The 26994-nt window shown below is 53.3% G+C and overlaps 1 protein-coding gene and 1 non-coding gene across 6 annotated transcripts in view; both read left to right on the forward strand.

Moving 5' to 3' along the window:
• Positions 1–23978, forward strand: part of LOC145714938 (protein Shroom2-like) — a 50785-nt gene extending 26807 nt beyond the window's left edge. For 3 of the 5 annotated variants that reach the window (XM_081794478.1, XM_081794481.1, XM_081794480.1), the window contains 4 exons: positions 7743–8322; positions 12850–13374; positions 14281–14452; positions 20537–21264. In XM_081794478.1, coding sequence (XP_081650604.1) covers positions 8231–8322; positions 12850–13374; positions 14281–14452; positions 20537–20905 — 1158 coding nt within the window. In that variant the 5' untranslated portion in view covers positions 7743–8230 and the 3' untranslated portion in view covers positions 20906–21264. Of the gene's footprint in view, positions 1–5627; positions 5792–7742; positions 8323–12849; positions 13375–14280; positions 14453–20536; positions 21265–23711 lie in introns of those variants that run through there. The other 2 variants (XM_081794482.1, XM_081794479.1) reach the window with 2 other exon arrangements.
• Positions 17985–18069, forward strand: TRNAR-GCG (transfer RNA arginine (anticodon GCG)). The gene has a single exon. It is a non-coding gene; the product is annotated as a tRNA-Arg (tRNA).
• Positions 23979–26994: the final 3016 nt, after the last annotated feature.

Consider the following 26994-nt stretch of genomic DNA (forward strand, 5'->3'; position numbering starts at 1 on the left):
AGCTTCCCATGAGTTGCGGAAGGAGCTGCCAGGGTCTCAGAAGGCAGAGAGAACTTTTTACTGTATCTCTCGTGGTTTGTATTGTGTGTCCTGCTTCAGGTATTTTCTGGTCGGACTTGGGCCGACCCATGCTGAGAGTGGGGTCCTGGCTGGACCAGGGGATCCCAACGCCCATCAGAAGAGACAGCAGGGTGCGCTGGGACTGTGGGGTGACTTGTGGCACACACTCTTGTGTCCTGCGGTTTCAGAAGACTAATCGTGCCCTGCCGGGTCACCTACTTAAAGCCTGCAGACCACAGTGAGTGCAGTCTATAGCCAGCAGTGGAGCAGTGTCATTGGCCAGCCCCACTTCCCCCTGAAATCTTGATTTGATCAGTTCGGCTAGTTCTAAAACCTTGCAGTTCGGATCGGGCTTGCCCACTTTGAACTTTGCACAGAACGTATTTTTAGGAAAGCTGATAACGGAATGCCTGAAGAAAACTTTGCTAACCGAGCACGTGAAAATGTCATCTTTAGTCCATTTGTGCCTGTTTCTCACTGGTCTGGAGCTTTCATTGGCAGAGAGAATTTGCCTGATTTTGGTTCAATCAAAACAAAACAATTCATCAATTTTCAGGGGTGCCTGGGTGGCTGAGTAGGTTAAGTGTTTGTTTGACTTTGACTCAGATCATCAGATCATGATCTCACGGTTCGTGAGTTTGAGCCCCATGTCGGGCTGTCTACTGTCAGCATAGAGCCTGCTTCAGATCCTCTGTCCCCCTCTCTGTGCTCCCCCCACTCATGCGCCCTCTCACGCTCTCTCTCTCTCTCAAAAATAAATGAAATAAACACATTAAAACAAACAAAAATTTCCAAGTGTCACATCTTGGAACCAGGAACGAGTGTCTCTAGCTACAGAAATGAAAGAGGCCTGGAATAGATTCAAAACACGTGTTCTGAACACAGAGTTGGATGCTTGAGGGGTGGTCACAGACTACAGTCTCTAAATCTAAGTATTTTCTGTGATTGGACACTAGTCCTTCAAGAAATCTGTGCTTGTTGTACGTTCTGATTTGGATCCTCTGTGTGTGTGGAATCTCTCTATTAATCTGTTCTCCTCCATTTAACTACAAACATCTTACCAGTCTCTCTCAATTCAGCTTCATTCCTATTTACCACCCAGATTCCTGCAAGTAAAAAACAAAACCCAAAGGAAGCAAGTCTTTTTATCCATCTGTTAAGATAATGAAGAAGTAACATTCATCTGATTTTCTAAAGTGATTTCTTTCCCCGTGTGGCATTAGAATCACAGAAGAGAGAGCCTCTTTGGGTCTGACGCAGAGGGAATAACTTTAGTGGAGACGTTGCAGTAAAGAGATGACTGGATTGAAAACGATTTCAGCGCCCCTCCCCTCCCAGAAGGTGATTCTGCGAGACACGGAATTGGGACAGGACTCATGGAAACCGCTCTCTCCCTCATCACTAGTGTACCTGTCCATGCATTTGGTAGATGTCGTTTGCATACTTGGAAACTGGGATACGACAGCCAGACAGCCTTTAGCCTCCAGGGGCTCACCATCTGGGAAATCCTGTGGTAGTCTGGCATTTCCAAGGAAAGAGTGGGTGGTGCCATTATCTCTGGGTGTTCATGCTGTTGGAGACGTTTCTAGTCGTTTCCGTCCGTTCATCAGTGAATCGGTCGATTGCCTCTTTCGCTTCCATGCCTTGCCCATCATCGTCACCTTTTCCCACCTTGTTTGGCCCTGAGGGGTGCTGTGTAGACAGAAGACCTTCCTGCGTGTGCTTCACTGAGGCCATGTGTGTGTGCTGGGAGTTCCCCGGGGCACACAAAGATCAGCGGAGACACCAGGGACTCGTTCCGGAGACTTGTACTTGTGGCGTGAGCGTCCCGTGTCTGTCCAGCCACCTGGCTTGTCTGAATGTCCGGTGGCAGTGTTCTTCTAGAGACAGCCTGCCTGGTGGTGTTCCGTGCAGATACAGGGAGAGAAGCTGTAATTTCTAATAAACGGTTCCAGCCTTCGCAAAATCGCCGTCCTCCATACCCGCAGGCAATGGATGTGTGCCACCTAAAACTGTGAATGTCGACCTCCACCACTTCTGGGAGGCCTGTCTCTGCCTGGAAGGCAGCACTTCCGAGTCCTACCCGGTTGGCCTGTGGAGTCATTTTGTCCCGTGTAGACCTGGCTTTGCCACATACACTCGCAAGTACTGCTCTTGAACCGTCTCCAGTACGCCAGCCACCCTGTCCGTCGCTGGCATCAGCGGCGGGCTGGCTTTGTGAACGGTGGGAGTTAGCATTTTTCGCAATATTGAAATGAAAGGAGGAAACACCCGAGTGTTGTCTTCCACCGGAAGGTTGTTCTGTCTCTCCCCGTCGTTCACTTGGGCAGTTCCATCCCACGGGATTGTGGCGGTACCATAAGCGCCCCGGAGCAGCTGCCACGGGGATGCCCTTCCCCAGGTGGAGGCCTGGGCGGCCCTGCCTCGCCGTGCCGCGCTGTGGCGTGGCGTGGCGTGGCGTGGCGTGGGCGGGGGGTACGTGGTACTGCCACAGAGACCTGCGTTTGGGTCTGCTCCGCCACACGGGGCACTCTCCCGTTGGGGGCTCTGCGCAGCGTGTGGCCGGTGGGGGCCGCCACATGGATCCCGCCGCGCGGGGGGCTCTGCCGCCTCTGCCTCGCGTGGCTCCCCCCCGCGGTATCCCATGGTGAGGAAATGAGGCTTGGTGACACACTGTCTCTTGCCGATGTCACACAGCTGGTAAATGGTGCTGTGATGGGAAGCGTCTGCCTAGTGAAACCCCAAATGAAATGTGGGCCAGAGCCTCACCATGGCCTCAGACACTGAAGTGCATCAGGAGGAAGAGCCGTGAGCAGGAAATGTGTGTCCAAGTCAGAAGTGACCGTGTGTCCCTCTCCTCTCATTGTCCCTCTAAGTACAGAGGAAAGAAGGACCCTGTGGTACGCGTCACGTAAGTCATCCGAGAGCTAGAAATGTTTCTCTTTTCCTTGATGGAGACAATGGTTAACCCTACTTGCAAAGCAGTGCTGAATTAATTAGTGATTGCAGAGCAGTCTAAAAATGTTCACTTATGATGGGAATGTTCACCTGCAAAGTTATTTCTCTGAGAACCTGACTGGCTGCATCTCAGAAAATGCAGCCTCGCGGGGCGCCTGGGTGACTCAGTCTGTGAAGCATCCGACTCTTGATTTGGGCTCAGGTCATGATCTCACAGTTTGTGAGTTCGAGCCCTGTGTCAGGCACCGAGCTGACAGTGTGAAGCCTGCTTGGGATTCTCTGTCCCTCCCCAGCTTGCTGTCTTTCTCTCTCTCTCTTTCTCTTTTCTCTTTCTCTCTCTCTCTTTCTCTTTTCTCTTTCTTTCTCTCTTTCTCTCTCTCTCTCTGAAAGTAAATAAGTAAACTTAAAAAAAAAAGAAAAAAGAAAAGAAAAAAAAAAGAAAAGAAATGGGGTACCTGGGTGGCTCAGTCGGTTAAGCGTCCGACTTCGGCTCATGTCATGATCTCACAGTTTGTGAGTTCGAGCCCCACATCTGGCTCTGCGCTGACAGGTCAGAGCCTGGAGCCTGCTTTGGCTTCTGTGTCTCCCTCTCTGCCCCTCCCCCACTTGTTCTCTCTCTCTCTCTCTCTCTCTCTCTCTCTCTCTCTCTCCCTCCCCCTCTCTCCTCCCCCCCTTCCTTCCTCCCTCCCTCAAGAATAAAAAATAAACATAAAAGAAAGGGGAGGGAGGAAGGGAGGAAGGAAAGCAACAGAGCCTTGCTCCTTACCATTGTGCACAGTGACTGAAAGCAGCAGATGCATTTGTACGTTGATTTTGGGTGACCGTGTGCCATGGTGCATGCAATATTTGCTTGTGAGGCTTCAAGAAGATAGCCTGGTCTCCTGCCCTCCGTGGAGGCACTTATAGGCCAGTGAGGCGAGTGGAGACTGTGAACCACACAAGCATTGGAGAGTGAGAGCAGTCCTGGGCTACGGGTGACCAGGAGCAGAGGGCCTGTGTGAGACGGAACAGAAACCTGTGGCCCAGAGAGAGGAACCCAGGGCCACAACAGGGCTCATCACAAGCAGAAAGAACCTGGAAATAAAACCGTCACTTCTCGGATCTAGAAAGCACAGTTAGACATGGGGCTGACCGGCCGCATTCCCAAATCAACAATGTAGATTTGAATAATACCAGTGTTGATGGGATTCCCTGGGCATTTGGTGTGTGTGTATGTATGTGTCTGTATATAGTCTTTCTCCTTTTGGACTTCTGGTCATTTCTGCCCCTATCACAGGGTGTCTGGGGTCCTGAGCAGCATTTATGTGGCCTTGGGGCAGGGCAGGGGGTGGGGGTTCTTCTTCAGATGAGGTTTGTTTTGCTTCGCTGCCCTGCCTCGGACCTTTCATGGCAGCAGGCAGAGGAGAAAACAGCCAGGCGCTGGGGGGGAGAGAGAATCCCAAGCAGACTGCATGCTATCAGTGCTGGGCCAGACTTGGGTCTCAAACCCACGACCATGAGATCATGAACTCAGCTGAAATCAAGAGTCAGATGCTGACTTGACTAAGCTACCCCGGCACCCATCAGCTTTTATTTTAAAGTCTATTTATTTATTTTAGGAGAGAGAGAGAGTGCACACCAGCAGGGGAGGGGCAGAGAGAGAATCCAGATGAGGTTTGTTTTGCTTTGCTGCCCTGCCTCAGACCCAGGCGCTGGGCTCCCACCTGCCCAGGGGTTGCAGGTGTCCTGGGAGCCTCCTCCTGGAGCAGGCTTCTCCTTGATAAGGTGTCATTAGCATGTTCTGCATGACAGTGAGTGACCTGAGCTGCATATCAATTGCTGGGAGTCTGGAATGCAGCTGCCTTTTAAATGTTCCTTTGTATGGCTTGACTCACTGTTCCAGGCATTCCTAGGAGCTAAATGGTTAGGTGCCTTTGCTGGCAAATCCTTAAGACTTCTTATTTTCTTACTCTGTGTGGATCTTTCTATCACCATTTCTATCACCATTGACTTTATCCTTGAAAATTTTTAAAAATTTTTTTAAATGTTTATTTTTAAGAGAGACAGAGAATGCGAGTGGGTTTGGGGCAGAGAGAGAGAGGGAGACAGAATCGGGAGACACAGGCTCCGGGTTCTGAGCTGTCAGCATAGAGCCCGATGCGGGCTCAAACTCATGAGCCATGAGGTCATGACATGAGCTGAAGTTGGACACTCAACCAACTGAGCCACCCAGGAGCCCCTATCCTTGAAAAATTTTTCAACATTTAAAAAGGAAGGGCCCCGAGGTGCCTTGGTGGCTCAGTCAGTTAAGCGTCTGATTTCAGCTGAAATCATGATCTCATGGTTTGTGAGTTGGAGCCCCGCGTCGGGGTCTGTGCTGACCTCAGAGCCTGGAACCTGCTTCGGATTCTGTGTCTCCCTCCCTCTCTGCCTCTCCCCTGCTCACTCTCTGTCTCTCAAAAATAAACATCTAAAAAAATCGTTTTTATTAAAAAGTTATTTTGAAAACTTCTAGTTTCTCTTAGTGTGTACCTAGTATGTATGTTTTTCTTGCATATCTAACTTTCTGAAGCTGGGTTAATATTTTAAACTCTTTTGCTTGGCTGTTTTGTCACCGTGCATCTTCGAAGCCGAGGCCGTGTCTTCAGCGTCTTGAAAGCAGAGACCACACCCGCCCTCTCTCAGGGCCCCTGTGGGACTTGAGCTCTTCGGACTTCTCCCAGATGTGGACGGCTTCCAGCTTCTAGGTGCGGCCGGGGCCAGCCGTGTGTGGCTGTGCTCACGGCAGCACAAGGTGGGGAGCCGCCCCCGGCTGGCTGACGACGGGAAGGGGAGGGACTTGGGCATGGTCAGGGTTCTCCTCCAGAGCATCCGCTGAAGCTGAGGGGCCCTTTCCCCGAGGGACACGGTCAGAGGGACACGCGCCGGGCACTGGACTTTGTCGTGCAGCAGCCTGGCTGGGGTTGGGGCATCCATAACACCCAGGCCGGGCATCACATCCCAGGAGGCAGGCTCGCTCCTGGGCCCCAAGGGGGTGCTGGAATGAGGGGGAAAGCCTTACCTAGCTTGTTAGAGGGGGACGTCACTTACGGGCACCGGTGCTCTGTCTTCTGGTTCCCCCCGGCTGCCCTCGTTAGAGTTTGCTTTAACAGCTCTGAGGTGATCTCGTCAATGCCAAATTGCTCTTCCCTGAATGGAACGGTCCTTCAGAGGCTCCTTTTCTTACTGTGTCAGGTTGGAAGGAACTGTGCTGGCAAAGGCATGGCAGGCTGCTCTGTCACAGAGTTGAGAGTATTAGCCCATGAGTGAGCGCTGCTTGCAGCGCAGAGAAACGTGCTTGGAGCGTGTGCCTCCGTCCGGGTTTTGCGGAGACCTTCCTGCGTGTGCCTCTGTGCGTACTGAGCACACGCGTATGTGCATCGAATGTGGAGGTAGAGCTGGGAACGGGTAGCAGTATGGAATGATCAGTGAGCCACTGCAGCGCCCAAAGTCTTTGTTTTTGTCTCTTGTTTTAAATTTTATTTGAGAGAGAGAGAGAGAGAGCATGAGTGGGGGAGGGGGCAGAGGGAGAGAGAGCGAGAGTGAGAGAGAGAGAGACAGACTCTTAAGCAGACTCCACACTCAGCACAGAGCCCAACGTGGGGCTCGATCCTTTGACCCTGGGATCACGACCTGAGCCAAAATCGAGGGATCAAGGGTGGGACGGTCAACCAACTGAGCCACCCAGGTGCCCCATGTTTTTCTCCTTTTTAATAATATACGACTGATTGGGGTGCATGGGTGGCTCCATCGGTTAAGCGTCCAACGCTTCCTTTTGGGTCGGGTCATGATCTCACGGCTTTGTGAGTTCAAGCCCCACATCACACTCCACGCAGGCAGCATGGAGCCTGCAGGGGATTCTCTCTGTCTACCTCTCTCTCTACCCCTTCCCTACTCACGCTGCCTCTGTCTCTCTCAAAATAAATAAAACTTTAGGAGAAAAATAATATACTACTGATTTTAAAGGCTTTATTCATAAATTGATTTGAGGCTCATGTTAGAAAGCTCTATGCCTTTTTGTAAATGGCAATTTTCCTAAATAAGCCACATAAAAATACTGTTACATCAAGAAATAAATATTTCTAAATATAGCCATATGAGATTTTTCACCAGTGTTGTTTTTAAAAATGTGTAAAGGGGACTCCTGGGTAGCTCAGTCCGTTAAGCATCTGACTTGGGCTCAGGTCGCGATCTCGTGGTTCCCGAGTTGAAGCCCCACGTCAGGCTCCGTGCTGACAGCTCAGAGCCTGGAGCCTGCTTTGGATTCTGTCTCTCTCTCTCTCTCTCTCTCTCTGACCCTCCCCCAAACGCTCTCTGTCTCTGTCTCTCTCTTTTTCTCTCTCTCAAAAGTAAATAAACATTGAAAAAAATTTTAAGAGGTCTGAACCTTTATAAATAAATAAATAAAGTGTGAATTTTCTTGCCCCACAATGCAACTTGTGTCTGCAAGTACATGTCTGTACCTTAAGTGTGTGCGTGTGATTTTAGTATTTCCCGTCCTGTTACGTGAGGTAGCAACATGCAGCCTCCTGTGTGTGCTTGGACTGGATACCTCGCGTCACGAACGGCGGGGACAGGTGTGGGAAAACGTATCTGGCTTTCATTCCCGAAAATGAGTTAAGAAGGTCATCGAGATCTGGATCTAGTCCGGTTTGGAGAGATGCGGCTTGGCATCATGCGCTCACTTGTACACTTTCTCCCTGTAGACAAGCAGATGTCCGACGGCCGGCAAGCGGTGCGGCAGGACAGCAGGACTCCCGGACGCCGGCCCAGCTCGGTCAGCCGTCTCCCGCCTGGGGGGCTCCGGAGGTGCCCCCGGAGGCCTGAGGCCGAGCGGGGACCCTCCCTCGAGACTACAGATCCTCGGAGGGCGCGCCCTCGGCCCCGCACACCCGCGGGCAGGAGCCCAGGCCCTTGAGCGCCGCGCCCGTCCCCAAGCAGCCAGCCCCGCGGAGGCCGCCACCGCCACCGCCGCCCAAGCGTGAGCCCGGGCAGTTGGGGGGGCCTGGCCGGCGGCACCCCCAGCGGGCCCCCGCCGTCCCCCGAGGCCCCGGACGCGTGCGCCCCCCGCCCGGCCCTCGGCCAAAGGCCCGAAGACGGCGAGCGCGCGGGGAGGCATGTAGACGGTCACCGGGCCGGGCCTGAGCGCCAAGCCCCGCTCCCTTCCTCGCTGCGGGCCCCGCGCCCGGCCGCCATGGAGACTTCTCGCTCCCCTTCGCCCCAGTTCGCCCCGCAGAAGCTCACAGACAGACCTCCCCTGCTGGTCCAGGACGAGAGTTCCACCAGGTAGGGCCCTGGCCCCGGGCCTGCCCTTCCCTGGGCTCCTGCGGGAGGTGTCCCTGGTGTCCTTCCTGGGCAGTGTGGGCGGTGTCTGGACCCCATGGGGGACAACCCACAGCTCCAGGGGTCACGTGGATTTTTAACTTGGGGTCGGGGCGGGGGTGCCCTGTTCTCCAGGAGCAAAGGGGATGTGCCGCAGGTGCGGACTGTCCTCTGTCCCTGTGGTCCAGGCCCAGCGGTGGTGTGTGCCTTCCCTCCGGGCATCTGCCCATGAGGGCTGTGCTTTCCCTGAGCACTTGTCTGGTTGGAGAGTCCGGTGTGCAGTAAGCCTGACGCCTTCAGGAGACTTTGGTGTTTTTCATAATGTCCGGTATTTCCACACGTTTTGTAGGTTTATGTTTCTATTTTTGAGAGAGAGTGTGAGCAGAGGAGGGGCAGAAACAGAGGGGGAGACAGAATCGCAAGCAGGCTCCACGCTGTCACTGCAGAGCCCCAGCCAGGACTCATGCGGGGCTCATGTGGGGCTCACGCGGGGCCTCACACGGTCAAACTGAGATCAGACCTGAGCCAAAATCAAGAGTTGGACGCTTCACCGACTGAGCCACCCAGGTGCCCCAACACATTTTTTTTCTGTGTCATATGTGAAAAGCAGGGCTGGTATACACATGTTATAAAGGCAGAGGAAAAACCTGTTCAACTCCATGGCGCTGCTGTTAGAATTTCCGACGTGGACTTGTCTGCCGTGCCCGTGGAGACGTTGATAAATATGGTCAGGCAGGGACCGACCGGTCCCGAACACTGAATGTTTCCCTTTGCCGTCCTCTCAGAGTGCCTTTGAAGAACTGGGAAAGGGCAGAAGTGCAGAATTTTCATCTTGCTCGCTAGGGCCATGGTTGTCCATCTGGGGGAGGGTGGCTTTGCCCCCGGGGGGGCATTTGGCTGTGTCTGGAGAGGTTTGGGGGGTTGCAGCTGAAGAGCGAGTGTTGCTGCTGGCATCCAGCGGGCAGAGGCCGGGACGCCTCGCATCCTGCAGTGCACAGGTGAGCCCCGCAGCAGGGAATGCTCTGGCCCCGATGTCCCCTGCTGTCCAATATGGTAGCCACAGTCACATGTGGCCGTAGGAATGGAAGTTAATGAAAAACAAAATAAATTCTGTGCATCAGCTGCACCACGTGTGGTTAATGGCACACATGCCATTTATTTCCATCATCCCAGAAAGTTCTATTGGACCTTTTTGTTGTAGAGTCTCAAGCCGTTCTCTTTTTTTTAAGTTCATTGATTTATTTTGAGAAAGAGCATGAGCACGGGAGGGGCAGAGAGAGAGTGAGAGACAATCCCAAAGCAGGCTCCACACTCTCAGCACAGAGCCCAACGCAGGGCTCAGACTCCAGACCCAAGAGATCATGTCCTGAGCCGAAATCAAGAGTCAGATGTTAAGGGGCGCCTGGGTGGCTCAGTCGGTTGAGCGTCCGACTTCGGCTCAGGTCATGATCTCACGGTTCGTGGGTTCGAGCTCCACGTCGGGCTCTGTGCTGACAGCTCAGAGCCCGGAGTCTGTTTCACATTCTGTGTCTCCCTCTCTCTCTCTCTCTGCCCCTCCCCCACTCACGCTGTATCTCTCTCTCTGTCTCTCTCTCTCTCTCTCTCTCTCTCTCTCTCTCTCAAAAATAAATAAACATTAGGGCGCCTGGGTGGCTCAGTCGGTTAAGCATCCGACTTCGGCTCAGGTCACAATCTCACTGTCTGTGAGTTCGAGCCCCGCGTCGGGCTCTGTGCTGACTGCTCAGAGCCTGGAGCCTGTTTCCGATTCTGTGTCTCCCTCTCTCTCTGACCCTCCCCCGTTCATGCTCTGTCTCTCTCTGTCTCAAAAATAAATAAACGTTAAAAAAATAAAATAAAATAAATAAATAAACATTAAAAAAAATTTTTTTAAAGAGTCAGATGTTTAACCAACTGAGCCACCCAGGCGCCCCTGTTCTTTTCTTTCCACCTTGAAAATAACTCAGCAGAGAGGACACCACTGATAGCATCCTGTATCTCCACAAGTGTGGCCTCGTAACCACAGCTTCATCTGGGGGCCACGTCTGTGCTCTGTGTCATGCAGACTGTGGGCACCACTGAGATAACCTGTCAGTGGGAGGCAGCGTTGTCCGTTCTGAAGGGAAGAAGAAGCAATAACGTGGTCTGTGTGGCGGGCCAAGTGTGCGACACTGTTCCAGGCGAGCTGGCCTGGGCCCCTCAGGCCGCCTGCTTCTCGGGAGCTGGTCTGAGCTCCGCGGGCTCCTCGGAGAAACAGCCATGTGTTCCCACAGTGCTCGTGACCTGCGTCGGCTCAGGACGTAGGGAGTGGGTTTCATTTTTTTCTTGCCTGAAGCCAGTGTTGATTTTCTCATTCTGTCTTTTCCAGGAGCTTGAGAGGGATTTCAGTAAACAGGGACAGTGCCTATTGAAGATACTGGGGGGTGATGGGTACCCACATTATTTAGTGTCCCCACCCATCGTGTCTTTTGGGTCGGAAAAGGTTGCCTGTGCACCATGTCCCCTGCTGTATGAGTGCTCGCAGAGGGCCCGAATCCGGGTCAGTGTCTATACCCAGACCCACATGTGTACACTTTGTTCTTAGGAAGCTCAGTGAGGCACATGGTGGCCGTGCCACCTCCAAGAGCTGCTACCCAGAAAGTCGCTCACAGTGCACTGAATTAGTCACCGTCCCCACGGTGTGCCCCATCGGTCAATCCTGGTATGAGAGCGTGCGATCCCAGTGACCTGCAGGCTGAACAAGAAGCCGGGGAGGGGTCCTGGCCCTGCTCTGTATCCACGGTCAGCTACCGATGGGTCAGCAGGGGAAGGGTCAGGGTCCCCCTGTGTCAGGGCTTCCTGAGCTGCCGGTCATTTGGGCTCAGCTCAGAGATACTGTTCTTGGGGCGCCTGAGTGGTTCAGTCAGTTAAGCATCCAACTAAGCGTCTCATAGTGCGTGAGTTCGAGCCCCACGTCGGGCTCTGCGTTGATGGCGTGGAGCCTGCTTGGATCGATCCTCTATCCCCTTCTCTCTGCCCTCCCCCACTCTCAAAAATGAATAAACGTTTAAAAATTTAAAAGAAAGGGGTGCCTCGGTGGGGCAGTCAGTTAAGCGTCCAACTTCAGCTCGGGTCATGATCTCACGGTCCCTGAGTTCGAGCCCCACGTCGGGCTCTGTGCTGACAGCTCAGAACCTGGAGCCTGCTTCCGATTCTGTGTCTCCCTCTGTCTCTGCCCCTCCCCCACGTATGCTCTGTCTGTCTCTCTCAACGATAAATAAACATTAACAAAAATAATTTTAGAAATAAATAAAAATGTAAAAGAAATTGCCCTGCTCTCTGCTGACTTGGATCTCTTGAGCAGAGCTGCTCGCCTCATCTCCCTCCATGTCCGGCCTCTCCCTCCTTCCAGCTACCCCTTGACCATGAGTGTGCACGTGCTCCTGCCTGCTGGGGCGCCAGCCAGGGTGCAGGGCAGGCTCCCACCTTCACGCGCTGTTGAGCCGTCCCTGTGTGCCAGGCCCTGAGCCCCCAGCAGGAGTGCGGAGAGAGGAGAGGAAGCATTCCTAGCCTCTGAGGGATTTCAGAATGGGCATTCCTACCAAAACAAATGTTTCAACTCGTGTGCTAACACTAGGTAGCTGACTTTTTTACTTATTTGTTTTTCCAACGTTTGTTCATTTTTGAGAGAGAGAAAAGTGTGAGTGGGAAAGGGACAGAGAGAGGGGGAGACACAGAATCGGAAGCAGACTCTAGGCTCCAAGGTGTCAGCACAGAGCCCGACACGGGGCTCGAACCCACGAGCCGTGAGATCATAACCTGAGCCGAAATCGGACGCTCAGCCGACTGAGCCACCCAGGTGCCCCTAGGTAGCTTACTTTTAAATCTTTAACAGTCGTCTGGGGATTTTTTGCTTAAACTTCAAACGGTCCTCTGCTCCCCCATCTGCCCCTACCCCACTTGCACTTTCTTTTTCAAAAATAAACATTAAAAGAAAAAAAACATAGGCAATCTTTCTAGAAGTCTCCCGGCGGCCCCAGAACCACGCAGGCACCCGTGGGTATGTACTGGCCCTGCTTGGAGAGGCAGCGAGGGAAGGCTCTAATGATAACTGTGAAAGGAAGCCTGTTGCAGGTCCCCCGACAAAGGAGAATGTCACCGAGCAGGGCCTGTTAATGTTTGCACTATTATCCGCATGAAAACGCGTGTTAAACCACCCTCCTCTCAGTCAGCAAGCCCAGGGATACACCCCCGGCTCCCCTAGGGGTGTGGGTGATTTTGAAAATGGAAAAGGTGTCCAGACGCTCAGGGTCAGGAACGCAGGCCTCCTCGACCTCCATTCCCCGTCCTGGGTCTGTGATCACGGAGGCTCCTTCCAGCTCAGTGGCCAAAGGTCTTTGAGCCTGGGTTCCCCAGCCGGAAGAGCAGGTGAGGGACCAGCGGGTTTCTCTCCCGGGTAGGCGTCGACGGCAGGGCTCACTTTGCGTTTTCAGCACACGGCTCTTCTCTTTCCAGAATCGAGCGGGTGATTGACAACAATACCACTGTGAAGATGGTGCCCATCAAGATTGTGCACTCGGAGAGCCGGCCTGAGAAGGAGAGCCGCCAGGGCCTGGCCCGCGCCACCGAGCTGCCCACACTGCCCAGTGGGCTGGAGAAAGACCACATCAAGACCCTCAGCACCTCGGAGCAGTTCTACTCCCGCTTCTGCGTGTACAGCCGCCAGGGCGCCGAGCCCCCACCCCAGCCCCCCGAAGCCCCCGCGCCCACTGCCAAGGACAGCGGGGCCTCTCCGTCCGGGCTCAGCTACGTGAAGACCAAGGAGAGGACAGCCGAAGACCTGAAGTCAGAAGAGCTGGCCCGGGAGATCGTGGGCAAGGAGAAGTCTCTGGCCGACATCCTGGACCCCAGCGTGAAGATCAGAACCACCATGGACCTGATGGAGGGGATCTTCCCCAAAGACGAGCACCTGCTGGAAGAAGCCCAGCAGCGGAGGAAGCTGCTCCCCAAAGTCCCCTCTCCTGGGACCACGGACGAGAAGTGAGTAAGCACCGCCTTCGGGGGCGCAGTGTGGCCGCTTGGTGCGCTGCTCCCTCTTAGCATCTGGTTCGCTCCAGGGGGCAAGTGCCTTCTCCGTGTGTCTGTTTTCATGATTGCTTCTGGGGGGCAGGTTTCCGAAAGTACTGCCCAGTGCTTACTTAGCACGTTTTGGCCGTCCGGGGACCCTCCCAAAAGAAGCGCTAAGGCCCGTGGCTGGGGATGACGACTCTGAGGCCTGGCAAAGATGTGAGGATAGCGCAGCTCCTGCGATGCCCGCAGGCGCCTCTCAGAAGACAGCTCTTCTCAGCTGGGCCGTCGTCTCCCTCCAGGGGACACTTGGCAATGTCCGGGTACGTTTTTAGTTGTCGCCCCCGCGAGGTGCTCCCGGCATCCTGTGTGTGGAGACAGGGAGGCTGCCCAACACCGTGCGGTGGACAGGACACCCCCACAGCCCCAGGTGTCAGTCACGAAGGCTCCTGAATGTCCTAGTTACTAAGGAGGCTTTCTGTTCCCGCTTGTGGAACGGAGCGAACGGATGCATTTCCACGGTTTGGGGGAACGTGCTTTGCGACCTGTCTCATTCCGTGGGCCACCTGCACAGGCGTGTGCTCACATCTGTCCTGTTTATATCCATTGTGTCCGTACACGTCGTTAACTGACAGTAGGTGGGAGTGCCCGTGAGATGCCCGAGAGAGGGGCAGAGGGGGTGAGTCGGATCAAAGCAAGAGGGAGCAGACACGGCTGCAGCCAAGGGCTGCCCCTCCACCCCCCTTTGGCGGTCCCATCCCCCGGCTGTTGTCTTTTGGTTAGCGGCCCCATTGGCTCGTCGGGACCGAGGCCGTGAGCTGGAAGGGGGCACGTGCGCGTAGGGTCACAGCCAGTTGCGGTTCTGACCTTTTTACGTAGGAGAGAGGAGCCGAGCGTGCCGGCGGCCATGTCCCTGGCCACCAGTTCCACGTACTACAGCACTTCGGTCCCCAAGGCGGAGCTGCTGATCAAGATGAAGGATCTGCAGGAGCAGCAGGAGCCCGAGGAGGATTCGGGGAGCGACTTGGACCACGACCTGTCGGTGAAGAAGGTAGGAAAGGCCGTTGCCAATGAAATCGTGCTCGTTGGCAGAGAAGGGGCCGCACGTCACGGTCCAAGTAATCTGTGCCTTCCACCCTAGTTAAAATGCTGCGGACTTCATTCTGTGACCTTCGGCAAGTTACCTGTTCTCTTTGAATATCAGGTTCTAATACCTGCAGCCAGGAGATCACAGTCCCCACATAGTGCTTGTAAAGTGCTTTGTCCACCAAGCAGCGTCATTTCTTGTCTCCTAGAACTCCCAGGCGCTTAGGGGTACAGCAGGAGACCAAACAGAACGGAGCCCTTCCTTTCCAGAGGGGAGCCTCTGTTCAGCCCACATGAAAACAAATACACAGTAGGGGGTCGGCACACTGCAGCCTGTGGGCCACACCTGGTTTTGTGAGCAAAGTTGTATTGACGCACAGGCACATTTATTCATTTAGAGACGCTCTCTGGTGGCTTTCCTTCCACAGAAGCAGGGTTGAGTAGTTGCAGCTGACCACGCCACCTGGAACGTCGAGGATCTTTACTGTCTACCGCTTTATGGAAAGAGTTTGCCAACGTTTAATGTGGTACATTGGATGGTGAGAGAATCAAAACAGAGTGAAAGAATCGAGTGAAACAAAGGAAGGTGATTCTAGAGAGGGCTCCGGCGAGGGGATGATTGAACAGCGACCTAGAGTGGCGTGAAGGGTGAGCCGTGTGGATATCTGGGTGCACTGGGGGAAGGGGACCAGCCGCTGCGAAGGTCCTGAGGTGGTAGGCTCGTGACACATTGGAGAAGCAGCAGTGGCTTTAGCTGGAGCTATGTGGACCAGGAGGGTAGGACTGGAGATAAAGTCAGAAATGAGGTCAGGGACTACATAGTGAGTGGCCATGAAGTCATGGTAGGGACAGCATTACTGCTGTCAGTGTCAATGGCATTACTGCTCTGTTAGCTTTAAATCTCCATGATCTGTCAGCACGCCAGACCTGTGGCATCTAGGTGATTACCTAGTTTTTTAGGAAGGCCTTAGCATTAAACAGATGACGGGATTGCCAAAGAAAGTCCGTTTCGGAGGCTAGCACGTACTCTTTATTCCAGGGCCTTGAGCCCGTCAAATACTACCAGGGAAAGAAAAGGAGGGAAGCAGCCTTTTGTGAGCATTTGCCATATGCTTAGTACTTTGGAAAACTGCTTTCATAAAACAAACACTTTTTTTTTTCTTTAACAGAAATCTTACCAAAAGATTATGCGTGTATAGTTGGTGGTTTAAAAACACCACTGGCTGATTTCAGATATAATAGAAGAAATATTGTGACCCATGCATGAGAGAAATTTACTTTCAGTTTGGGGAATATTTGCTTTTTTGTTCAAGGGAATTAAAGGGAATAAAAGATAAGAATTTTAGTCCTGGGCTTGTATCTGGCTTCCAATCACATATCCAATTTCTTTCTTTTTTCTTTCTTCTTTTTTAATGTTTATTTTTGAGAGAGAGAGACAGACAGACATACCAAACGTGAGCCGGGGGGGTGGGGAGAGAGAGAGGGACACGCAGAATGTGAAGCAGGCTCCAGGTTCTGAGCTGTCAGCACAGAGCCTGACGTGGGGCTCGAACCCGCGAACAGCAAGATCATGACCTGAGCCGAACAAAGGCAGACTCTTTTTACGACATGGCCTTGTTTCTCGTGCTGTGATGAGTTTGGGGTGGGGCACGCCCTGGTACTACCCAGCCTTCATCTGGGTGGCTCTTTTCTCTTTCTGCTTTTGGGAGGCTCAAGTTGCTGGGCAACTGCCTCACCTTAGATGACTGCTTTGGGATTGAGATGAATCCCTGTGAACTTGGCTCCTGACAGCCTACTCCCCGCACCCGCCCAACCTACTCCGCATGATTATATTCTTGGGTTTTTTTAATGTTTATTTATTTTGGGGGCCGGAGGAGCAGCAAGAGAGGGGGCCAGAGGATCCGAAACAGGCTCTGAGCTGTCAGCAGAGAGCCCGATGCGGGGCTCGAACTCACAAACTATGAGATCATGACCTGAGCTGAAGCCAGACTCTCAACCGACTGAGCCACCCAGGCACCCTCGCATGATTAAATTCTTAACCCAACTGACATATCTTATTCCAGATGCAAATGTTGAGTAATTTCACAGTAAACAGCAAATGCTGTAAATCACAGTTCTCTGTGGTGTTAGTGACTCAGTAATCCTGCTTTTCGGCTTGATTTGACAAAGGCAGCTGGCACCCTGTCTTTTCAGCCTTCTTCCCATAACCCACAAATACACTGTGTCGTGTGGTTGTACAAAGTGTTCACGGTGGGGAGAAGGAGGTCCGTGCCGTGTGGATGTACCTGATGGGCCGTAACGGTAGAGCGGCTTGACCCCGAATCGCATGTGGACCCACGTGCCCAGAGGGACCTTGGCTGTCATGGTCCCAGCATCGCTGCATGCTCACAGAGCCTGAGTGCCAAATCGGGTGACCCTGTGTTTTAGGAGAAGGCTGAGGACACAGGGATGCAGAGAGGGAATTGTGGTGGCTGGTTGGAAGCATTACCCCAGGAAGGCGAAATCCGTTTTTACACCCGAGGCGGCTCAGGCACACTCTGCCCAGAAAGAGGCCCAACTGAGATATGGGATTCTTCAGCAGAAGCAGACACTCCATGGTCAACATCTGGAATCTGAGGGTTGTGGTTCTTCCCTGGAACTTAGACGTGGGCACGAGGCCCAGAGAGAAAAGACCTCATTCCCCGCCCAGAGGGGGACAAAAGTAGGTGTGCGGGGGGCACCGGAAACAGAGGTAAGGGGCAGGAGTGCACCTGCTGTGAGACCCAGGGTGGGCGGGGGGGTGGCTGGCCTCTGCCACCACTTGCTCTCCCCCCAGGCCCTCTTGAATGCCATGTGCTGCAGAACACAAGCGGATGGGCTCACGCGAGGCTCATCTGACGTGGCGGGTGAGGCCTGCTGCACCCCGGCTGGTGCGATAGCCAGTGATCCGTATGCTTCCTGGGCCAGGCCTTGTCCCAAGATCCCTGAAAGTCAGTGTCTGGCCCTTTATGGAAGAAGGGGAGGGTATTTCTAATAAAACTTTACGCACGACATATAAAGGAATCAGAGGAATTTGGGCTCCTTCCAAAACGCCCAGCTTCAAGTTCGCTCAGCTGTTATTGCAGGTTTTGAAGGCGCGTATCATGCATTGGTGTGAAATCTTTATCACGATAATTGCTAAAGAAGAATGAAACAGGAACGTTACCAGAAGCCCTGGCTAGGGGTCCTCACACATCCACAATCCTCTGAATTGCTTGAGGTGTTCACTCGGGTTACGGGTTGCCTGCAGGTGACAATTTGGAAGGTTCTCCATCCCTACAATCCATTTTGTGCTCTTCCCTCAAGTTATGAGTATCTGAAAAAGGCCGTCTTAGCCGTGGGACTCGAAGTTGACTTAAACCGTCTCCCCAGATAGGTAGGTAACCAGACGCACCGAGACACAAGCATCAGCCCACATTCTGAGAGAAAAATATCAGAACTGTAGACGCATACAGCTTTACATTAGTGAGGGAAGGGGCGCCTGGGTGGCTCAGTCGGTTGAGCGTCTGACTGCGGCTCAGGTCGTGATCTCACAGTTCGTGGGTTCAAGCCCCGCATCGGGCTCTGTGCTGACAGCATGGAGCCTGGAGCCTGCTTCGGAATCTGTGTGTCTCTCTGTATCTGCCCCTCCTCTGCTCTCCCTCTCTCTCTCTCAAAATAATAAGTAAAATAAATAAATTAGTGAGGGAAGACTAACTAGAACCTGACCCGAAAAAGCCCAAAGCAGTTTATAAATTCCATGTTGGGTGTTTTAGGAGAAAACCCATGCCGATTAATCTGCAGTGAGGACAAGGGCAGCTCTCCTCTGCAACTGCCTGCCATCTTAATCTGCAGGATACCCAGACATTGCGATAGGCCCTAGGCAGATTGGACCACGAGCAGGCGGTGCCCGTGCCTTTCCAGGCCGTGGACTTATCGTCATACTTACTTGTGCACGCGCATCAACGCCAGGTGGGGATTCTCGTCAGCGTCTCCTCCGCAGACAAAGCGGACACGTCGTCGGCTCCTGCAAAGCGTGCGATGGCTTGCTCGTGGTTCAGCGTGTCTTTCGCGCCGCCGTGTGACTTTGCCCACCTAAACTGTCATCGGGACAGGCGTTTTTTGTTTTTGAATTTTTGTTAACGTTTACTTATGTTTTAGAGAGAGAGTGAGGCAGAGCACGAGCGGGGAAGGGGCAAAGAGAGAGGGAGACACAGAGTCTGAAGCAGGCTGCAGGCTCTGAGCTGTCGTCCCGAGCCCACAAACCGTGAGATCACGACCAGAGCTGACGTCGGCCACTTAACCGACTGAGCCACCCCGGCGGCCCCATGACGGGCGGGTTTTACCCCACTGTTGTCTGTTAAGCCGGGGCACCTTCTCAGCCTGCACGCAGGACTGCTGATACCTGCCAAGTACGGGTACCTACCGCAAGCCGCCAGGCCGGTGATTGTCACGCAGGCACGCGTTCAGCTTTCGTGTCAGTCCTGGAGGTGCGGGCTCCTTTTCCCCTGTGCAGCCAGGATCACGGTCCTGGAGAGCTTGATGAGACGTCGCTCCCTCCGGGCGGGTGACTTCTCTCCGCTCGGCTCTGCCGGCTCCCTGTGGGGTTGGAGTCTGTAAAGGGCCCAGGACACGCGGTGACGGTGTGGGGGCACTTCATGGGTCCGCTTTCGATATGTGGCGTCCCTTGTTGCAGCGGGCTGAGCTGAACATCCTAACTGGACGTGAGCGTTCACATTCTGCAGTCTTCATCTGGGCTTGTGCACCTCGGCGCTGTGGCGTGCGGGGGTTCGCGGGGGCCGTGTGTGGTTCAGCACGTGGGGGTGAACACCCTGGCGCTTCTGCTGTGGGTGGGCCTGACGGCACACAGACATCCGTGCTCGGAAGACAGTGGTTTTGGCAGCCTGGGCTCACCTGCCGCGTTCCTTTAGAGCCATCCCTGTACGTTTCCCCAGATCTGCCAGAGGGGGCAGGACCATCTTTGCCACTCGAATCCTGCCACTTCAGCAGGAAGGCCGGTTTACATGTTTTGTTTTTCATTTTTGCCCCTCTAAAAGACAATCACTTAAAGGGCCTGTGGAAAAGGGGGGTGGGGAACTCACGTTTAATGGTCAGAGTGTCAGTTGGGTAACACGAGGAAGTTCTGGAGATGGGCGGTGGTCACGGTTGCCCACGACGTGAATGTACTTAATGCCACAGAGTGGTACGCTTAAAAACGCATAAAATGATAACTTTTGAGACTATAGCTTGCCATACTTAGTTTATTTTATTGTATCTAAAATATTTTTTTAATGCTTTTGTTTTTGAGAGAGGGGGGGACAAAGCATGAGTGGGGGAGGGACAGAGAGAGAGAGAGGGGACACAGAATCCAGAGCTGGCTCCAGGCTCTCAACTGTCAGCAGAGCCCGACTCGGGGCTCGAACCCACAAACCGTGATCGTTACCTGAGCCAAAGTCGGACTCTTAACCGACTGAGCCACCCAGACGCCCCTTTCTCGCCATATTTTTTAAAAGTTAGTAATATATGTGCATTTCGGTCACATTCAAGTCAGGTTGCTCTCAAAAGACTTTTCATTTTACTGACATCCCTTTATTTGTTTTAACTTTAAGTTGCTAGTTGTGTGTGGAGCATGTGTTCAAATCACGCCATTCAGTAGCAGGCGTGAGACTCCATAACTTGTGCACGTGTCAGTTCTTGCACCGGAAGATTGCAGACTATGAAGCACAGAATCTCACGTGGGCCCCGAGAATCCCGGCCAAGGTGAAGGTGAAATGAGGTTTATCTCGAGGGGCCACGTCCTACCTATCGCTGTGTGATAGGACACTAACGGGAGGAGAATAGGTTAGTTTCGTGTCTAAATGTCACGCCAGGGACTTCACCGGGAGTTGTTCTCCCTCCCCGGGTCTTAGAAAGCCTCTCTTAGAAAGTTGATGCAAAATCAACTCTTCCCCACCCAGGTCACTTACGTGAGACCACAGGGCCCGGGCAGCCGCTGTAGGTGCCAGGTCGGGTCACCCTAACGAGTGTTTGCATGCCCCCCTGTGCCCTACAGCAGGAGCTCATCGAGAGCATCAGTCGCAAGCTGCAAGTGCTTCGGGAAGCCCGGGAGAGCCTGCTGGAGGACATCCGTGCCAACAGCGCACTGGGGGACGAGGTGGACGCCATCGCCAAAGACGTGTGCAAACCCAACGAGTTTGACAAGTTCCGGATATTCATTGGGGACCTGGACAAAGTGGTGAACCTTCTGCTGTCGCTGTCGGGCCGTCTGGCGAGGGTAGAAAACGCCCTCAATAATTTGGATGACACTACTTCTCCTGGTGATCGGGTAGATACAACGTGTCTGACCTGGACTCGGCGGGGGGCGGGGCGGGAGGTGGTTGCGGGAAGGTTCCGCGTGGGGCGTCATGAGTTGGTGCCCTGAAGCCTCACGCGGTCCCTGCGGCGGCCTGTGCACCTCCCAGCGCAGGACGCCTTCGGGTGTCCAGGGCTCTCCCTCACTTTGCCGGTAACTGAGGGAGACAGGTGCTGGGGGGTGTGGTGGGCAGGGCCTGACAGGCGTGGTCATGGGACTGCAGGGCTGCTGTGATGTTCAGGAAGAACTGTGGGCTCCTTTTCACATCTTCTCACCTGTTCCCACGGATCATTACTGATAAGCGTCTCTTCCTAGGAAATAGTCTCTTTCACCTTTCTTGACCATGCGTGTAAGTGGGTCTCACTGAGAATGGAATGTGATGTTGTCGCTGCTTTTAACAGGAGTGCACACGGCAGTCTGGAAGCAGTCGAGGACTTGTCTGCCTCTTCCCCCTCTCTTGAGGTGTGCAGCCTGGAACGTGTCTCTTAGGGGGTTTGCAGAATGCAGGAAGTAATAGCCCCCTTGTTGGCTTCACTTCCTGGGTCAAATATCAGTAGAACATGGAGTTTGCTTCTCTGTGTAGGCCCTCAAATGATCATCTTTATTATTAATAAGGCTCCTTCTCTGAAAGGGGAGCAGAAGAGTTAGCCCTCTCCCTCACTGTAGGTGAGAGCGCTTTCAGGCGACCTAAATGTTCTTGAGCGCAGCTCGCAGACGTTGTCGTTCTGTGCTTAGCTAAGTCGTTGATGACTACCGTTTGAACATACTGGATAAGCATTGACAAAATAGCCGGGACCCTTGGGTGATGTTCAGATTCCACTTTCTGATTTCCTCGTCTTTGCCACGTGTATCTGAGGAGAGGAAGATAACGCGAGGGGTGCCCGGGTGTCTCCGCCTGTTGAGTGTCCGACTGGCTCAGGTCATGATCTGTGGTTCGAGCGTTGGAGCCCCGTATTGAGCTCTCTGCTGTCAGCACAGAGCCTGCTTGGGAGTCTCTCTCTCTCTGCTTCTGCCCCACTCACGTGTGCTCTGTCTCTCTCAAAAATAAAAATATTCTTAAAAAAAACTTGAACGAGAAAGAGATTCGTTTATACATAATTGGAATGTTCTCGAGTATTGATTTAAGTGAACAACTAGTGTGGTCTTTGCAACTCAGCTCCTCTATAATCGATCTTTCCCTCCGTGTGGGTGGAACGGACAGATACTTTATTTAGAATTTGGGGATGATGAAGGAATGCCAACGCTAAGGACCACGCATGTGGTCCTCCTGAGTACCAGGCTCTGGAGCCCTCAGCACGTCCCGGGGGCTCCCTGTGAATGGAGTGTTGCATTCCCCCAGCCAGGGGCAGTGAGGAGGCCCCGTCTCCAGCGGGGTTGGCGTTGGAGGAAAATCTGCGTCAGGCAGCGGAAGTTTGGAGACGCTAAGGTTTTCAGAGACAACATAGTGACTAGTTAAAAGACGCCGCAGAACGTTTTCTGAGGCTCCCTCCATCTTTCCAGACAGAAAATGTCCCCGTCGGGTCCTCTCCCAGCCTCTGCAGCCTCCTGTCCCTAGTCAGCCTGACTGGTTTTGTTTTAAGTTTTTGTGTATTTATTTTGAGAGAGAGTTCCTGCACACACCAGCACGGGAGGGGCAGAGAGAGAGGGAGAGAGAGAATCCCAAGGCTCTTTCCCCTGATGCGGGGCTCGGACTCACAACCCACAAGATCGTGACCTGAGCCAACATTCAAGAGTCGGACACTTACCTGACAAAGCCGTGCAGGCGCCCCAGCCGGACCGATGTTAATAATCCAAAGCACGCTTCTAGGGTCTGTTAGCACCTTTCCCTTTGGGTATAACGGATTTGCTTTGCCTCCTCTTTGCGTGAGAATTCCCTGTGCGCGTGACCTGAAGAGGGCGGTGTTGCACGGGAGTGGGCAGGGGACCCGACGCCCGCCAAGACAGTTTCTGCTTAGTGACCCGCCCACCAAGACAGTTTCTGCTTAGTGACGGTGGCCGCTCACGTTCATCGCGCGCGCTCTCTGTGTGCGGGCGTTTTACAGAGAGCCGCCACATGCTGGACTCTCACGGTGGCTGTTGGTAACTGTGCGTGGCCACGTTGCAAAGTGGCGGAATGAGAGCGGCTGTCCTGCTGCCCAAGTAAAAATCACACGGAGGAAATGAAGCCCCGGCCTCCCCCAGCCGACGGTGGGAGACTGAATGCACTCATCTCTTCCTTTCTTAGTTTTCGTTAAACTTAGAGAAGGCAGGGACCGTTAGGTGTGTATTTTGTGGAGAGACGGTGCGGCTGTGAGTGCCACATTTTGGGAACGGGGTCGTCCATGTCCCCCAGAGCGGGCCCGTGTGGGGAGCCGGGGAGTCTCCCCCGTCACCCTGCGTCTGTCCTGCCTGTCCTTGCTCCCTCACACGTGCCCTGCAAGCTCGCCCAGGGGCTCTTCTCCTGCGGAAGGGTGTACACACCCTGCTCCGCGAGTTCTTCGGAATCCGCGCCTTTTGCTGCATTTGCCGCGGTGTTGTCACGGGCAGGCCTCTGAAGCGCATGGGATCCCTAAGTCCTTTACACCTTTCGAGCCTCTCAGAATTCTGTCCTTATCTGTCCGGGGACAGCTCTTCTCGTCAAGGCTGTTCCTGTGAGCCGTTCCAGGCCAGTGGCAAGAAATGGGAGGCGGGACGAGCCTGTGAGCTCTCGAGGAAGGGCTGGGGCTAGCCGCGCCCGAGTATCTCCGTGCAGAGGCCGTCAGACCTCTGGTCCCTAACCTGGCGTCAGGGTGTCCCCTGAAGCAGCCCACAGCGTGGCCGGCATCTTGCGGTGGCCGCCCGGAGCCCCTGCTCTCGCCCTGGTCCTCAACGGGCTTGTCTCTCTCTCTCTCCCCAGCAATTGCTGCTCGAGAAGCAGCGGGTCCTCATCCAGCAGCACGAGGACGCCAAGGAACTGAAGGAGAACCTGGACCGCCGGGAGCGGATCGTGTTCGACATCCTGGCCAGCTACCTCAGCGAGGAGAGCCTGGCCGACTGCGAGCACTTCGTGAAGATGAAGTCCGCCCTCATCATCGAGCAGCGCGAGCTGGAAGACAAGATACACCTGGGCGAAGAGCAGCTCAAGTGTCTGTTCGACAGCCTGCAGCCTGAAAGAGGCAAATAGGGGGGCCCTCCCTGGCGGAGGCCGGAAAGTGCCCCTCTGAGCTCGGTTCCGGAGGGCACGCGGAGACTCCAGCCGGTATTTATGTCCTGCAACCCGAGTCGTCCCCTAGCGGGATGGCTGCTTTAGAGAAGCAATAACTTCCGTGTGTGTTTGCGATGGTCTATTTAGTGTGTTTTAGCTTCCTCGTTGAACGCTGAGCAGAACATCTCACCATTAGCCATTTTGCTTTGCCAGTTACCACACGTGGCCCAGCCTCCAGAGGGTGGCGGGTTCCCGCAGTATAGACTATGTAGTGCATGCAAGTGGTCCTTCTCACTGGTAGGGGTGCCCTTCCTCCCGTCTTCACATCCTGAACCAACCGCCCGGGAAGCAGCCTGAGTGAGTCTCGAAGGCGCATGAGCGGGGAACCCCTGGCTCCCGTCTTACCCTGCGATTCCTTACCCTGGGAAGCGTGGGCTGCCCCATTGTACCCCATTCGTCCAATGGTGTGGACCCTTCCTCGTCCTTCATTCAGTCTCCCAGCAAAACCACGATGATATGATGAGAAGTTACTAACCTTTTGGAAAGGGGAATGGTTTCCCAGTGGTTAAAAACCCACTGTGAAATGAACACCTTATGTGTTGGCTTCACGCATCCTGAAATCGCCACAGAAAGAATCGTGTGCATGCTTTAAAACACGTGCACAGCACAAGGAGCTTCAGTCCTGGCGTCACGGTTCAAGTGATCTTTTCCTGCAAAGTGAAAGTCCTCGGTCAATAGTGTGTCCAGTAGGAGTCATGTGCTCGCTAGATACTTGTTTCATGAGACCAACAGCATATTTCTGAAATTACCTTCTGCCTGTAACACTTATTTTGTGTGCGTATGGTTGTTAGTGACAATTGCCTACGTTTCTGTTTTTGCCTCTTTAATTAAATCTATTGCCATGCCGTAAGGGTTACTTTCCATTTACTTGTAAGAACCTTTCCTCTCTGCGCTTTCAGAGGCCCCATGGAGTATTACAACTCCCAAACTCGATCTTTTTCTGCCACAGTTTATAGATTCTGTCCCCTGTTAGCTGAAATCGCAAGTTTCTCAAGAGAGTCTGCTCACTAAGAAAACACTGTCATGCTGTCAGTTTCCAGTGGACAAGTCACAGACTGGGAGGAAAGATGTGCTAATCATGTCTATGACAAAGGATCTAGAACGTGTGAAGAACTTTCAGAAGCAAGAGAACAAACAGCTGGTTAGTACATGGGCAAGAAACATAACTGGGTGCTTCAGCACAGAGGCCGTGTGCACGGGCAATAAAATAAGCGCGTGGAAAGACATTCAACTGCCATCGGCTTGGTTATAACTTCTGTTTAATCTACGCCGATGTAGAGCTTCTTCACAGATGCTCATCCGATTAAACGCGTGGTAAATGGCAAGACAGCCCCTTGGACGACGTCATGTTGATGTGATGATCGGACATTTGTTTGATCGAGGGATCATTTGGATCCTCGTTTCCCCTATTCCCATGAAAGTTTTCCAACAGGTGGGGACACGTCCCTTTGGCCGCGGCGACGGTTGCCTTCCCAGAACACACGTGCACACAAATGTCTTAACAGACCGCTGTCTGTACTTGATGAGCCAGAGCGGGGGAGCTGGACCCCTGAGCCACAGCACTGACGTCTCTGCACCCCACGGGGGTCCCAAAGTGGCAAGCTTCAGTAACGCACGCAATAAACCCTCTTTTTGGCAATCCACTCATGCCAGAAAGCTCTATGCCTTTTCAGAAGTTTCCAGTCCTATTGAATTAAGCGATTTCTGACTTGAAAAAAAATCCCCATCCTGCCAATGACGTGTCCTCCTTTCCTCCTGCTGTAGTCCCTTCCTGTGAAAACTGGTCACTTCAGAGAAGGTGAAGTTGGCTGTCCACGGACCACTGTCATTCTCCTCAGGGGGACAAACACAGTAATTTCAGCGTGTTTTGCTTTTAATTTAGACAAAGCGTTTATCTGTGATCTTTCCCCTCGAATACAGTGAATCATTCTGATGATATATATGTAAAATGTGAGTAACAGGAGGTGTGTGTCTCTATCCAGCCTTTTAGGTCTTTTGAGGACCTTCTCTCACACACAGCAGTATACAGTGCTCTGTCCCCCTTGCCGCGAAGCACATGGGGTCACTGTCCTGTACCTTCCCCTGTTTGCCTCTTCAGCGTCTAGTCAGCAGGGACCCAAAGATTCCAGTGAGTCGATGTACATATCTTTGTACATAGCTATGTTATTGCATACAACAACAATCTGGTGCTAATGTTTTGCCCTTGGCATTCTTAGGTGGCGGCTGATTCCTCCCCCTCTGTCGTAGCACAGCTGTGGAATGCTCTGTATGGCGAGATTTCAGTCAGGGGTATGGCCTGTGGCTTTTATCCTGCAGTCCAGTGTGGAAAATGTGTACGTACTTCATGCTCGACCCTTACCACTTAGCTCTCATCGTATCGTCCTGCTTGACTTTTAACAGAATAAATGTGTCTTTGAGTGAATGGAGCATGTCTTTGACTTACCTATGTTCTATCTTTTTTTTTTTTTTTTAATCCAACTGTCCTCACCATAGGTCAAATTCTTAAGCCACTGATAAATTGTGGGATGGATTCTCTATATGTGTGTAACTTTAGGCCAGCCTAGCTAAGGCTGATCGGTTTGCAGGCAGGCAAAAGTCAGGGAACACAGGTTGTATCAGTCAGCCGTGGCCGTAGTGATGCTGCGTAACAAGCAACTGTGGTATCTCAGTGTGCAGTACGGTATCTCTTGAGCTCATGCACGCGGCGATTATGGTACTCTGCTCCGTGTGTCTCTCATCTTTCTCCTGGAACCGGCAGCCTGGCCTGGGGAAGTCTGTGGCGGATGCACGAGAGAACCGACCCGGGCACAAAGGTGTTTTTCCACATACCTGATTATATCACACCGCTAACCTTCCGTTGCCAAAGCAAGCCCCACAGCTGAACTCAGAGAGGTGGTGGGATGTGCCCCACCTCTTCGGTGGGAGGAGCCGTGTC

The sequence above is a fragment of the Panthera onca genome, chromosome Y (assembly GCF_046562875.1).
Source record: "Panthera onca isolate mPanOnc1 chromosome Y, mPanOnc1 haplotype 2, whole genome shotgun sequence".
NCBI classification, from domain to species: domain Eukaryota; kingdom Metazoa; phylum Chordata; class Mammalia; order Carnivora; family Felidae; genus Panthera; species Panthera onca.